The sequence below is a fragment of the Hyposmocoma kahamanoa genome, unplaced genomic scaffold, assembly GCF_003589595.1.
Source record: "Hyposmocoma kahamanoa isolate Upper Pololo Valley unplaced genomic scaffold, ASM358959v1 202, whole genome shotgun sequence".
Lineage (NCBI taxonomy): Eukaryota > Metazoa > Arthropoda > Insecta > Lepidoptera > Cosmopterigidae > Hyposmocoma > Hyposmocoma kahamanoa.
In genome coordinates, this window is record NW_020653726.1 from 10,099,358 (window position 1) to 10,115,036 (window position 15,679).

A 15,679-nucleotide genomic window follows, 5' to 3' on the forward strand; every position below is an offset into this window, starting at 1 on the left:
ATGTTAATTTCCTTAAACTTATCTCTCAAAGATACTTTGGGGCCCAGATTGTAAATTGCCCTAACTGCACGTTTCTGCAGGACAAAGATTCTATTGATATCGGCGGCATTACCCCAAAGCAAAATGCCGTATGTCATTAGACTGTGAAAGTAGCTGAAGTAAACCAATCTAGCGGTTTCGACGTCTGAAAGTTTCCTTATTTTTTTAATCGCGTACACTGCAGAGCTGAGCCGTTTTGACAACTTACGTATACAAAGTCTGTATTACACAGTAAGCCCAAACTAATTCGTGGACATTATGAATAATAATTGGAATACCGAGTTGAATTCTTTTAAATGATAAAGAGAGACATTTCTGACAACTTTCATTCTTGTATAATATCTAGAAAAGTTGATAGTATCAGATAAAAAAATATTTAGTTCTTTTTTTGTTTGGCGAAATATACATTTTATTTTTCATCTCAAAATATACGAAAATCATAAAATTTTTTGTACTTCTAATATTAATTTGGTACACATTAGTGTACTAAATACACTATCTGCTAGTACATGCAGCTTTACGAGAAAAGAGGCAGCAAAATAAGAGAAAGTAGTTTTTAGTTGACGTAAGTATTTTTTCTCTGTAGCAATCAACTTTTCAAGAAATTACACAATAATAAAAGTTATCAGGAATCTCATTATTTATGTTATAAAAAAAATCATGTCATATTGCACGCGTTATTCTTATATAAACGAATTGTCAGTTTGGGTCCTCAGTGCGTCGTGGATATGTCAAAATAACTAAATAAATCCATCCCACTTTAGTAGATAATGGTCCAACACGTATGAGTTAGTGTTGTGTTGTCACGCTTATGACTCACATTGACGCCTGTATGTATAGCACGAACAAATACGCATCATATTTCATAGAAAACAACATAAAGATGGGTCTATCCATTTTTTTGCTTTTCTATAACAAATCTTGATACTTGTAACAAATCATCTTACTTTTTGGTAACAAACACGAAAGTTTCATAATGGATGTAAAGTTCCTTCAACATTTTAGGGCATTACTTAATGAATATTACTTCCACTGGATAATCTTAAATATCTAGATGATTGAAAACACAATTCCTTCATTTTAAACTAAACTATAATGGTATTAACTTGGAAACTAGTTTTAGGATTAGAGACTTTAGATAATGATATACATACGGTTTAAAATACTCTGAAGAACTAATCACAACCTACTGATATAGTACAGACATACAATCCGGGCTTAACTTCCTTCGAAATGCCGCGCGAGTCCGTAAGCGAGCTTATCATCCACGCGGTTAATGGGCTACTTACACTAAGCGCTAGTCTATTAAAAAGCATTTACTGACATCTTGATGAGACTTTATATTTCCAAGCGTAACAAAATATCGTTGATCTTTCATGTTTTCATCTTTATCAGTTTTCTGATGTATTATACACGTTGCCTTAGGACTATTTAGTTATTCACGACGTACATTTTCTTTTTTTTTTAATATAGAGATTCGTTTTGCTATGCCTTATAAACTCATTGAGAATTCAGAGAGTATATAGGTATTAAATAAAAATAAAATAGGTCTTAAACACAATATATATCAAAAACATTTTTATTTTAATCGAATGGTTATGAGATTATAATTCTATTGTTATGTGCCTTTATCATAAACCTAATACACGTAAAAATAAACGAAATATTACTATTGTGTTCAATATTTGAGAAATAACGAGAACATTGACGGTACATAAATTTTCTATAAAACATTGTCACTTGAATTCTATGTATATATATATGTATTTGTATAGCCTGACAAAGGTGGATTTCTCAACACGACTTCATTGGTGCGATGGATTTAGTGAAGATTACATCAAGCTGACTTTTGGAATTTAATTCTCAAGTTGAATTTGAATCTTAAACAAATTATATTATGTATAATGAATCTAATATTCATGTCATATTTCTCAGTTCACGTTAATAAAAAAAGTAAATAAAACAATATTTCTATCGCTAGAGTACTATTGTTTTAAATAACACAGCTTTAGTGTATTATATAACTTATACTCTATGATGTTATAAAAATAAACTATGTAGGTATACATCTATGACAACGAATTCTTAGATTTGGTACATTTTTTTCGAATCTAAATCGCGTTTAGTTGTTTTCTCGAATAAAGTAAGGTTTTGGGTTATTTACGGGTTACAAATATACACGATTACAAACCGAAAGTATAGTTAGTTCCATTTCCTATATATCTATGATGTTATAAAAACGTAAAAGTAACATATTTGTTCATATTTTTTATTTAATAAAAGATTATGGTCGGTGGTAGTAAAGAAAATAAAATAAATATAATGTTAGTAGGTAATATATTATTGTGTTTGGTTAGCCTCGAAATTCGGAAGCTTATAAGAAGTAATAAAATTAGTTGTTTGTAAAATAAATATACTAAATAAGAAAGTATGGTCAGCAACTTGGATGTTTACGTACTTAGTATTTAGACAGTAGTTTTGTGCAATAATTTTTGTGTGGTATCAAATATGAGCATGCCATCGCTTGCAAGCAACAGGTTTTGCGGCATTATGAATTTTTTAACAGTCTCTAATGGCTGAGTTTAATGCCTACGGTAAATACATAGCAGGTGGATTTTTCATGACAACAACGACAAGTAATTTACGGGAAAAGGGTTGGTATGGACGTAGAAATAAGGTTCTATAAAACTGTAAGTGGTTTTTAGCTTTTTTCATATCATCGTTTGAAAGCTTGTGTTTTTTGATCCACTTTAAAGATTGTCAAAATGATTGATTAGCAAAAAGACTGCAAAGTCAGACAGATAATTATTTACAACTGATTAATTTATGTAAAAGGTTCCGTTTGTGAAAAGGCGTACGACGTTCAATGCTCAGCTTGTGATACATTTATTCAAATAATATTTACATGGTTGTGTAGGTGTAAATTTAATTTATTGATGAAAAAATGTTTGTACGACGATAAGTCGTGATTGATCGTTATTATAAATGTGAAGATCAATGAAGAAACTTTGCTATAACTTTACATCCATCATTATTATTGTTATCCCCTGTCGTTATTATTGTTGTCTTTCTCAAAGTACTAACAATCTCCAGACCAAGATGGATGGTGTACGTTTTAGAATTTAGATAAGTATCCACATTTCTGTATAAAAGTAGTACTTATGTACTCACCTGTCCCGTGATAGTAAACAATATGGCTAAGAGGATCCTTAGAGGCGTACGCGCTTTGTACGCGCGATGTGACCAAAGCCTGTGCACGCCCGCGGTGATGCCGAAACCGGATGTGTATATCGTTGCAATTGCTGAAAAACAAGAGAAATACCTTTATTATATATATTTATAATATAAGGAGCACCTGATTGCGTGAAAAAATCATAGTGTAAACTTAAGGCTTTGCGTCGCTGTGCGGTAATCAAGTCGACCCTATTTAAAATCGCTTTATTATGGGTGGTTTCACACTAAGCCTTACATAATCATAATTCACAAGCAAGCCTTTATAGTTCTGACATCAGAGAATTTGCACAAGTATCACGATATCCTAACACCAACACCTAACACGTAAGGATGCTTTACACCGTCCAGGCGAGACGAGCTGAAGCGAGACGAGAATCGAAATCTCGCCAGCCTATTTCCATCAAAAATTTCCATTAATAGCCTCGCGAGCCCGCGGCGTGGTTGTGGATAGTAAAGATTCAGTGCTGTTTAGTTCATCTAGCAGTAAACACGCGGCTGAAGTAACATATCCTGTAAATTAATATTATTAATTATGTTAATGGAAGAGGAATCAGACGAAGCCTTCTTTTTCGTCCCATAATCTTGCGATTGATATTACTAGCCATCGCGAGCTCGCGTGAGCTTGAACGAGATATAATCATTACGATGCGTTAATAAGTACTCTATGCGGCGGTTAATAAGTAATCTATCTAGGCGGCAGTATGGTATAATATTTCAACAACAAATATTTCAATTCTCGCTGTGCACATCCTCGTCAATCCAGACCATTTCCACCGAAGACGCGTTAGTAGAGAATTGAAATTTTGCCATACAAATTTCAATCCTTGTCTCGCCTCGTCTCGTCTCGCCTCGCCGGTGGAAAAGCACATTAAGTCGCTTGTACTACAATTGCCAGTATAGTATTTTCCACGTTAGTTCAGCGACATAGGACTTATATGAATTCACATTAATTTGTTACGTCTCTGGTTACATTTTGATTCTTAATTTAATGTACTTTGATAAAATCGCAACACGAAGACAGTGTTTTTGTGATTTACATTGCGACGCTATACATTATTATTATATTGAAAGCAGGTTTTGAAATCGTAACACACTTCGAAAGAAACATCATTGGGGGATATTAATGGAAGCTTACACAAAAATCTGTCCTAGTTACCAGTAGATAAGTAAAACTCATTATAGTACAAGCGGAGTTCATTGCGGTCGTATACTGTACTTCTAAAAGGCACTTTCCTAATGAAAACCACGACATAGAAAAGTAGGTAGGTACATGAATAATGTAAATTAGTTGTTAAGCCGTATATTCATGGAACAATAACTTCGACAGATGCGGATTTCGGTTCATTTCATGGTATTAAAATTTTGTGCTTCGTCATGTGGACATAACTATGGGGAAGTTTGAAAAAAATTATAGAAAATTAAACATTTTAATTATTATACCATTTACGAAATCAAATTTACGTTTTATATTAACTGTACAAATAATCATGCAGATAACGTGAGAATTGTCATAATAAAACAGTCACGGAATATTTACAACACCTTTACTTAGGGGTAATGAATAACTTTACGAATGTAACGGTATTTGTTGACATTATGAGAATATGTATGTTTTCAGAACAAATTAGACAAAAACAAGGCCATATTGCGTACTATTTGCACAACAAATCAGAGAATAATTAATGAAAATTGTTTGAAAAAAATTGGATTTTGTACATGCCAAAAAGGAAGGAAAAATGTCCCAATCGTGTTTGATTTCGCGGCTTAAGGGTTTTGAAGTCACAAAAAGAAGGAAGCATACCTCTAGTGCAAACTAGTATTAAAATAGTATTAGTTTATTATTATATTGATTTGCTCTATATACGTATAGTAAGTTGCTCTATATGTAAATTACTACTGATATAAATTGGTGTGTTGTGAATTTCATTAGTTTTAATTTTAGTTCATGTTTTTGTGCGCGTGTTTTATATATCTGCTTGTCCACAACTGCGGGGACAAGCTGAAAATCAGTGCTGGGTATGCGTCTACACAGTGTGTGCCACAGATATGTATCGTGCTGAGGTTGCTCCCCTGCTACACAGTAATTATAAATGTTGTAATTTTTATGTTATTGAATAAGTCACTTGTAATGTTTTGTGTGGTGAATAAATGGTTTAATAAAGTTATAATTATTATTGTAATTAATATGTGTAATTATTATTGTTATAATTAGTATTTTAGTAAACACACGTCCGAAGTAATACGTTATTTGTGCTACTTTCTGTGTGTAAGTTAATAATACAATCTGTCATAATATTTACATGTTAGATACGTCATTATGTATAATATCACAACACAAATTCGGAGTTCAAATGAGATTTACTTCAAATATTTTTAGAAAGTTGTCGCCTATTCGAACTTGGCCCTCGCTTCGACTCTGGTGGTGAGCCAAGGACACGTATGGGGCAATAAACTCCGGCGACCTCATTACTTCTCGTTACGTTACGAAATTTGTAGACGATACAATCGGAGCCGAGAATTTATGACGCCCGCCTCATATCTGAGCGCATGGGATTCGTAACATCTTTATAAAATAACAAGACAATTTAGTGGTTTGAGAAAATAAAATTTCAAAAGAAATTTCATGGATGTGTAAGATAACACGGATGAGTGGACCTGTGCCGTAATTAAGTATGTCAGAAACGGTCATGAGCACGGACGAATAACTGCAAGACAGAGGCACCACCTGCAAGTTACAGAGTGTATCGTGCGCTCTTGCCGGTGGACCTCGACGGAGCCTGGGTGGGGAACAGTGGTAGTAGATGAGAGAGGACACAGTGGTGGTTAGGACTCTCGAACTGCACAAACGCTACTTAGAAATAGCCCTACGTTTCGCTTAGTGCCTAATTTGGTCGTTAAAATGAATAGAAAGTACAAATTGCTATTCGATTTCATAGTGATTAAAATATACGGCGTTACTATTCAATGTAATCTCATTGCATGATCCCTAAATCTGCCCAAACGATGCCTGAAGATCTAAATCATGATGGTTCCGACAAGTATTTATACAGGGGCCGACTGCTAAATTGTCAATAGCAAATATGCAATATTATCGATTTCCGATAACGTTTTTCCATATTTACTCAGCTGACACTGGTTACGAAACATCGAGTGTACGTTTCGACTTCGACCAACATTTTAACGCATTCGCATCAAAACCTGCTTAACTGTATACTGTTGTGAATTTTGCTGTGATGTGTTATTTTTTATAGTATTCCGTATACATTGATAGTAGTTCTGTTCGGATAGAATTCCGAGGTAGGCCTTGCAACAGGTAAAATATGGTAAACAATTTCTGGAATTTAAAGTTAGAGCACTAGAGTAACAAAAAGGGAATCTTTGTAATTCTATTAAAAATTGTTTGACACGTTTATTAAATTTAAACGTTAATTATTGTCTCTGGCTGGCTAGCTGACATGTAACAAGAGCGAGATGAAAGTACATACTAAATCATATGACAGAAATAGACAGATGTTATTATCCTGGGAGCGTTTAAGCACTATTAACCGATTGTGTTCAAAATGAGAATAATTATATTTTTAATTATTAATTATGCTTATTACGTTGTTTTGTAATATCGGCAACTTTTCAATCGTACTTTACAATTTGTAATACGACAAAATTACATGTCATGTTTAGTCATTATCATTGAAATTAATAAGGTGAGTTTGTAATTTCATAACATAATTGGAACCTATCTTGTATTCGTATATTATTATTGATTACATTATAGTCAAATTTGCCACTATTTACAAAAGTTATTTTATGATTTTCGGTCAATAAAATTATTAAAATGATTAAAATTCCATTTAAAAATTGCAATAACATTCATGCCAATAATTTATCAATAATACTTTAAAGATTAGAAACTCAAACTTAAATTTTCAAAAATATATATAAAATTATAGTTATTCAATAATAGTTAATAGTATTTATTTATTAACAATTAGCTATATAGCCTAAAAAGATAACATATAATTATGAAACAGAAAATATAATAAAACTTAAACGAAATTTCTTAAAAATATAAATATAAATCATTGACTTACAATTATATGGACGTCGGGTCCGCGCTAAAAAGTGTCCGCACTTGTAAGGCGCTAAAATCGTATACAGAGCGCCAAACTCCGCTTTAGTCTTCATTTGTTCGGCTGACAGCGCGATACTGCGATGACATTACAATTTAAATTTCGAATAGGTTGACTTGGGACATTTTTTTCGTGATTTTTGTATTAGACCCGTCGTCCATTTATTTGTAAGTCAATGATATAAATATAAATAAAGGTAGTCACGGAGTAACTTTTTTTTAATTGCTTATTTTTACAGATTTGCATGGCAAATGGCACGTCATGATACGAGTTTGCTAGGAAAGAAAAGGTGAACGGATCTCGAATGGGGAACGTAAACTGCATGGACAGTGAATTGTCTTTGTGAGGTCATAGTACGAATTTGACACGCAAATCCAACTTACAGGCTTAAATAGGATTGTTCTAAGAGCTCATAGTAGGTCCCCTGTACTCTCGTTCTCGGTCCGACATCCGCCCGAAACAATTACTGTCAAATAAGTAATACTCGGTCAAATTAAAAGACCCATCAGGCAAATGAAGCTTCATACGTGCTTGATACTCATACTTGACATTATGTTTTAGTTTGGTCGCATTTAACAGTAACAGACCTTGAAGATTTTTAAAAGAACAAGCCAAAAAAAAAGTAATTCAACACTGTCACGGTATATAACATTTTTAAAAGAACAAGCCTTTGGCGTCTTCCACGTGTATTCATATATACGCAATGACGTTATAATAAATCAACATGGAGTGACTTTCAAAGAATTTCGTAATTGTCATATAGATCAAACCCCAAAATTTCAAATGTAATAGTGAAATGGAATAAAACTAACTACTTACCAAATAATACAGTGTAAACTTTGACTTGATTGGTTATAATCAGGTACACACCATAGAGTGTCAATGTATGTAAGGATATTTGTACAATAGTGTCCGGCCATCTGATTTTAGCTTTAAAGTCCATGGCTTCATATTTCATTATATCAAAGTCCGGATCTGTATTTATTTCACTGTCATCATTTTCCACCACTGTATTATTGTTCTTGCAATGCACACCATTTTTTACCTTGTTTTCTTGAGTTATAAATCTCAATTTCATTTGTGTATGGATAGGTTCTTCACAGACTTCCACATGCTTCTGCGCTGGCGCCATCTTTTTTACCTGTAGAGAGAGGCAAATATATGAAATTATCAATCATGTTATGATGTATTATACTTTAGAAGTAAATGATAACATTATTATAACATTCGAAACAAGACACAATTATAATGCCATTGAGTAATTTTCAGTATTGTTTTCTCCACTTAATTTCGGTGGTAATTTTTATTATTTGGATATTCTACAATGTTATCTCGAAGTATTATTTAATATTCGAGTATAATAACCTGCAATATTATTTAGCATTACACGTTAATTTACTCGAATATATAAAAGATATATAAACCTTGCCACCGAAATTAGGCAGAGAAAAGAAACATGAAAATTACATTAAAGTCGATATGTCTCATGTAATTTTCGAGGATATACGCGACACTTTAATAATAATAAAATCAGTGTGTTGCGCTTATTGAACATGATTAAAACTACGAACCTCCGACAAGTTTCACGCGTGCATAAGTTTCTATGGCTACAACTTCGCTTGATTTTTATTAATATGCTGACAGTAGTATGTGCCCGCCGTATCTTAGGTATGCAGAAGGATAGTAATACCATAAGTGTTATTTACTATATTTAATACTACTTGTAAAGAATGATAAAGGTCCATTAATTGAAAAGACTATTTGGTAGGTAAATGTTTACCTAAACAAACGAATTGATTAAAAACAAAGCCCTACTGTTAAGTCTCAAACTGTATTACCCTCTATATAATGTATTCTTATCACTTATCGGTAGAAAATGACGCATAAAGCAAAATGGTGGTGATCTTTGAATTTCGCAAACAGGCGGCAAAGTGTCGTTGGTCCAGATGAACAGGGTATTATCTCAAAAACACAGATTGTTCAGGAGAGCAATTTTAAAGTTTCTTCTAGTATTATTTCAGCAGCTATTATTATTTGGCTCTTCTTACCTATATATAATTAAAGCCTACACATTTGACAGTATTTTCGAATACTTCTACTACTTATTCACTTCCGTAGTTTTGACAAAATCCTATGATATTACCTTTTTGAACATACAATATTTGTGATTCAGAGTTTTAACTAAAGTATTCATGCTTAATACTTTTCAATGAAAGAAGAAATAATATTCAATTCTATAAAACTTTGAGGAACATAGTAGTATGTCAAAAAAATACTCAGTACTATAGATTACCATAACAATTCAATGAAAAAAATATCCCAATTACCTTGAAATAATCGTCTTCCTTTTAGAAATTATTTTTAAAATTCTCTACCTTATAATGAACAGATGCTGAGTTTTAGTTTTAATACCCTGTTCAACGAACGACGACGTTTTGACTACAGCTTCGTGTGTAATACTTAATACGACTGTGTTGCTCAATATTTGGTGGCAAAACGTGCAGAAGTTCAGAGATACTACCTTACCTCCCGCTCCAGTTCACGTCCGATCGTTATAAGATCTTGTTCATTATAAAAAATCGTTTTTTTAAATAGGACTGCACTTTAAAGTAAAAAGTTCAAATTTTTGAGTTGATACCCTGTTCATCCAAGGCAACAATACTAGCATGGCCAGTGAATATCGTATATGAATTTCATAAGAACAAACGAGTGTTAGCTGAGCTGAAAATGTTTGTGATATTGATTCACTCGACTCGAGCCCCACACGGTATAGCGTGAGTCTTCCATTAGTATAGTTGCAATAAAATGAGTTAAGTACATAAAGACGTCTGTCATTTGTTTCTATCTATTTCCATTAATCTGGGTAGGTATTTAGACTGGGATTAGTGCCTTAAATGAAGGTCTGGCTGTCAGACAGACCTGTATTTGTTTGGACTTAGTTGAAAGGGAAAATATGTATAAATATATACATCTAGAATATTAATTCAAATTGTACCAGTTACCCTTTAAATTCGACTTCAGAATCATAAAAAACGATTTTGTTTTGCCTTGAAGTAATTCAACATTGGGTAGGGAAGATAACGAATCTTCCCTACCCAATGTTGAATTACTAAGATAACGAGGTTGTGGTCCGGTATTGTGTATTAAGCTGAAACTAAAAAACGTTCGCGTGGGTATTAGATGTTATTTTTAGGACGTTCGCTATTTAATTCCCGTACTCTTAACAACGTTTAATTCGACACGACTTCTCCTGGTGGTGTGGTGTTCTTTTAAAGTATATACTCAAAGCAAATACAAAATTGCCTCTTTTTATAATTAATTTACTGTCTCCGTGACCTGGACCAGTTACCATGCTGGTCTGCCGGCCCTCTATTCCCACTAGTTCAGTTGAACCGAACTTAAGAGAATGTTTTCTCGTTTGTTCAATTGACTGCATTGTCTCCATAATCAGACCAGCTTGATGGTACCATAATATTGCATCGCAATATACACTGCCGGCCCGGGTCCGGTTTCTGGCCGGAATAAAAATGACGAAATGTGCGGTAATTGGGTTTAAAAATAGATCAGACAAATATAAAATAGATACTACCATCACATTCCATAAGGAAGTAATGCGTTTCAACTTGTATTTTTATATAAATATTCACTAAAACAGAAAATTAATTTCGTTGCAACAAGATACGAAAATGTTGCAAAGTAACGGGTTTTTTCTCCCCATTTTGCTATTCTGTTTCAAAATAAGTATATTACGTAATTTTTTGAGAATAGGCAATATCGCGACGGTTGCAAAATTTCTACAAATGTACACCGCCGCAACAACATTGTAGGGAATTTACGTTAGCTATTTTTACGAAATATATTTAGTATTTGCCTTCATTAGTTTCATGTGAAAAATCATTATTCTTGTTCATCATACACTCATTTAAAAAAATTGTCTTGCACTCTCTTGTCTTGTCTTGAACTCAAAAGTTCTTAACTAAAATTATTTCAGGAAACTAACACTGACTAAAAAGTCATCGTCAATTCTCCAAAATCGTGTATAAATAACTTTCAGGTTCAGGTTCTTAATTGTTATCGTGTACTTTTCATGTAAACATACCCACAGATAATATCAGGCTATTTATATATTCAAATTCGATAGTCGCACTTAAACTCGCTTGTAGGTTTTTGTTCATATAAAATTATAGACGTTTTCGAGGAGTTTTAGAGTGCTTATTACGAATGTAGCATTAATTTCTAAATCCAAGATGGTTGACAACAATTTTCAAAAATGTATTTTTGGTAAACCATAAGGAAATGGCATGTATATCTGAATACAAGATGAGGAACAAGACTTCTAATTCTTCTTCTTCTAATTCTTTGCCATCTTGGATTTAGAAATATGTGCTGCATTCGGAATGAGCAGCCCCTAATACCTTGAAAACGACACCCAAATTGCCATTATTCGAAAAATCGTGCCCGCCATCTTGGATTTAGAAATTAGTGCCATGTTCGTAATGAGTACCCCCAAATACCTCGAAAATGATACCCATATTGCATTTATTTCAAAAGTCGTGTCCGCCATCTTGGATTTAGAAATAAATGCCATATTCGAGATGAGCACCTCAAATATCTCGAAACCGATTCCCATATTGCATTTATTCGAAAAGACGTGTCCGCCATCTTGAATTTAGAAATGAGAAAAGTCCTGTCCGCCTTCGTGTATTCAGATATAAATGCCATTTCCATAAGGATTACCAAAAATAAATTTTTGAAAATTCTTGTCACTTGACGTTGTCGATCAACAGTAATGATCGACAAAATCGAGCATGTCTGTAGGCACCTGATCGACAGTAACGATCGACAAAATCGAGCAAATCTGTAGGCATCTCTAACTTAACGATGAGTTAAGCAAGATACAATTTCCCCACTTTTGAGGGAAATGTTATTCCATCATTATTTGTATATTTGTGTGCGTGCCGACGAGCGTAAATACAAGTTGCTTACGCCTACATGAATTTGATTTTTGCCTCACTTGTGACAGTTCGTTTTTTTATGAAACTATCATTCTATGCGTTATTATTCTAAGATTTAATACATAAATGTCTCCCAAGTCCGAATTAAGATTAACAATTTATTTTTGAACCCTAAAGTTCTCTACTTGATATTAATAATATAGTCCGTCCAACAACTTATTTAGCTTTTGACATGTGCATGCCTCCGAAGTTCCGTAATTATTGACATACAACCATAGACAAAAATGCAATACTTCTTGGACTCTTTTATTTTTTAATTTTAGTGAAGCGACGTAACCTTTAGCTTCGATATTTATCGAGCCTACAGATTATGTAACGAAGATTATTCAAAATAAATAATAATTAAATGAAATAAATTATACATAATTAAAATAATTTTTTATTGTGCGACGATTACTTTATATATAATGAATCATCGGATTCTTCTCCATATGAAAAGGAATCATCACTTGAATCCTCATTAACATTAATTATTAATTTATGAGTACACAATTGTCGAACGCAACATTACGATCCCAAACAGACAATATCTTCTTTCTTAAACCCTCTTACATTAATGATTTCAACTTCTTCATAAATAAAATCGATTGTTATAAAAATTTTGAATCGGAAACGTTAGGACGCCACTAATGAGTTAAAATTCGAGCTGTCAAAAGTTAAATAATTGATTGAACGGAGTATAATAATAATAATAATAGTAACAGTAACAGTAGCAGTAGCAGTAATAGTAATAATAATAATGTTTATGTAAGATCTTCGATCAACTTTGTTAGTAACAATTGAAAACTTATGTTATTATTAATTTACTATGTTAGTAAATTACACTTAAAAAGATATAAAATAATAAAAATAGAAATAATTAAAAATAAAAATAATAGGAATTAACTGTAGGTATGCGTAATTAGAATTCATGTCACCAGCCCTTCTTGGTGACATGAATTTTGGTCCAATGGCACAATATCGGACACGCTACATCCTCCGATATGGTGTTCAGAAGGCCGTTCTGTTACCGCCACTACGCATTGAAATGCGTTTGCGTCGGTACGCGCCGCCGTAATCATGCCGGAGGCACTACAGAGCGGAGGTAGCCGCTACAGCATTCTGAAGGTGTTATAAAACTGGATTTTCAGGGCATTGAAGGATTTCTGCGTATGTATAATTGTATCATTAAAAACAAATTAAACCGCAGGCCGCAGGTGTACTGTGTCTGACAGTAGGCCTTAAAAAGAGTTATTGTGGACCTCGTTCGTACACCGCGAGCCTACATACCGTACCCTACCTAGCTCTAAGTTATCTGTGAGCGCATCAGTTACCTAGTGACCCAGGTATATAAACTGCTTTACTTTCTTGAATGGAGCACCATCTAGTATAACAGGTGGAACAGTATTATACGTTTTCGCACTCGCCTTAAAACTAGCAACTCGATTTTCTTGACATTATACCTGAGGCCATGCGCCACCGCATATTGCTCACAGATTTTCACCAATTTCCTCAAGGCACCGTCTAAGGGGTTCAACAGCATCATATGATCAGCATAGCTAATATACATAGTTGATGATACGGCCACCAACCGAGTACCCCACTCTAGCACCGCTGAGCTCCTGAATGAGTCCCTTTATATACAGGTTAAACAACTAGGCTGTTGGTAGAGTAGTTTCTGAAACAATTGTTCTCCAGAGTACGTCATAGAAACCAGATCGAATGTCTTGGAGAGGTCCAGAAAACAAGCAAATTAGGACAGCGCAGGTCTGTATAGTAGCGGATGGTGTGCTTGAGGCAGTATATTGCAGACTCTGTGGAGAGTTCGGGTTTGAAGTCGAACTGAGGGTCGTGATTCATATTATTACGTAAACGCTTACCAAGCATCGCATCCAGCGGTTAATGAGGCTAATGAAATGGGTCTGTAGTTTTCTTTGTCCGACACATCTCCAGTGTCTTGATAATCGAAACTACTATAGTTTTCATTAAACTTACGAATATCCGATACATAATTTAAAAAGTAAGGCTAATACTCTCGGGAGATGTACACCTCCGTTCTGAAAATGCTCCACACAGAGGCGGTCGTATCCAGGTGGTTTGCTGCTAGTCATGTGCTTAATAATTTCTGCGATCCCCTTTACAGTAACGTGTTCGAATGAGTTACCGGGATCTCTCCAGTGGGGAGCACGCCAAGAGGAGATTGCACCTGGAAAAGTTTCATGAACAAATCTGCTATTTGACCAGGCTCACTGACACCATTGACGCTCACAGGGATACTTGGTTTAGGATTAGTTTGTTTGTGGACTTTCAGAAATGGTCAAAATTCTTTTTTGAGTGTTGAGAAGCTGTTATGTCCATTTTAATCTGGTCTTGATTATTTAGATACCATTTTAATTTCGTTGTAAAGAAATTCCTACACATATTTACAAAACATAATCCGTGTCTAGGTCGCCCCTGTAACACCCTAAACGAAAATGTAATTAAACCACACAGTGAGCTTCCTTAACGTGTTTATTCCCGCCGACAATTCGTCTATGCTTTTGGTAACTAACGATATTTGTTTTGCTTGTAATCGCAGCATTGCTGAAAGATAACCTATTACAAACGCGAATTTATTTTTTCTGAAATAAAGTTTGATCGAATTTTCATTACCCCGAAAACCGAATTATAACGAAACCGTTGTACTTTCAGTATATGTTGGATGCTTATCACAAAAACACGGTTAGGTTCGGTTGTGTCAGGTTAAGTTAGGTTTAAAAGAAAAACATTTTTCTCTCAAAATTACTTTCAAGGTTATGAAAATTCAAGCAAACGTTATTTCTGAAAAATGTCATTTCGGACTTCTAATAGGTAACTTTGCTGAAACTATCAATTATATTGTTATACAATTTGTCTATGGCTCACGCTAGAACACATTTATCAGCACATAACTGAAGGTCGGGGAAATTCAATATACAACAGCAACCTTTCGGCGTATCGTGCGCTTTGCGTTCGGCATCGAACCAAAGAGCATCTTGTTAGCTTCTAAGAAGATGATCATCCGAAAAGACAGTCGCACATATTTGTGAGATGTTCTGTTCATTCAACGTATCAAACTTAGATTGCAGAAATGCAAGCACTTAATTTATAACAACGTTACAGTTGATAATTTTGATGCTGTCGTACGATAGTATCAGCTGCTAATCGGCACTAATTTTTACGTCATATTACTGTTTGCAGTAGAATAAATTAGTTTTGAAAATATTAGGGGTTAAAGTATGAAATTGCCGTTTTATTGCAATAGGT

General features: G+C 33.9%; 1 protein-coding gene across 1 annotated transcript in view; it reads right to left on the reverse strand.

The window, feature by feature from the left end:
* Positions 1 to 15,679, reverse strand: part of LOC113227115 (acyl-CoA desaturase 1-like) — a 42,557-nt gene that overhangs the window by 15,542 nt on the left and 11,336 nt on the right. The window contains exons 2-3 of the mRNA XM_026459992.1: positions 8,220 to 8,541; positions 3,211 to 3,341 (exon numbers count right to left, since the gene is read on the reverse strand). Of these exons, the coding sequence (XP_026315777.1) occupies positions 3,211 to 3,341; positions 8,220 to 8,532 (444 nt within the window). The 5' untranslated portion in view covers positions 8,533 to 8,541. The remainder of the gene's footprint in view (positions 1 to 3,210; positions 3,342 to 8,219; positions 8,542 to 15,679) is intronic.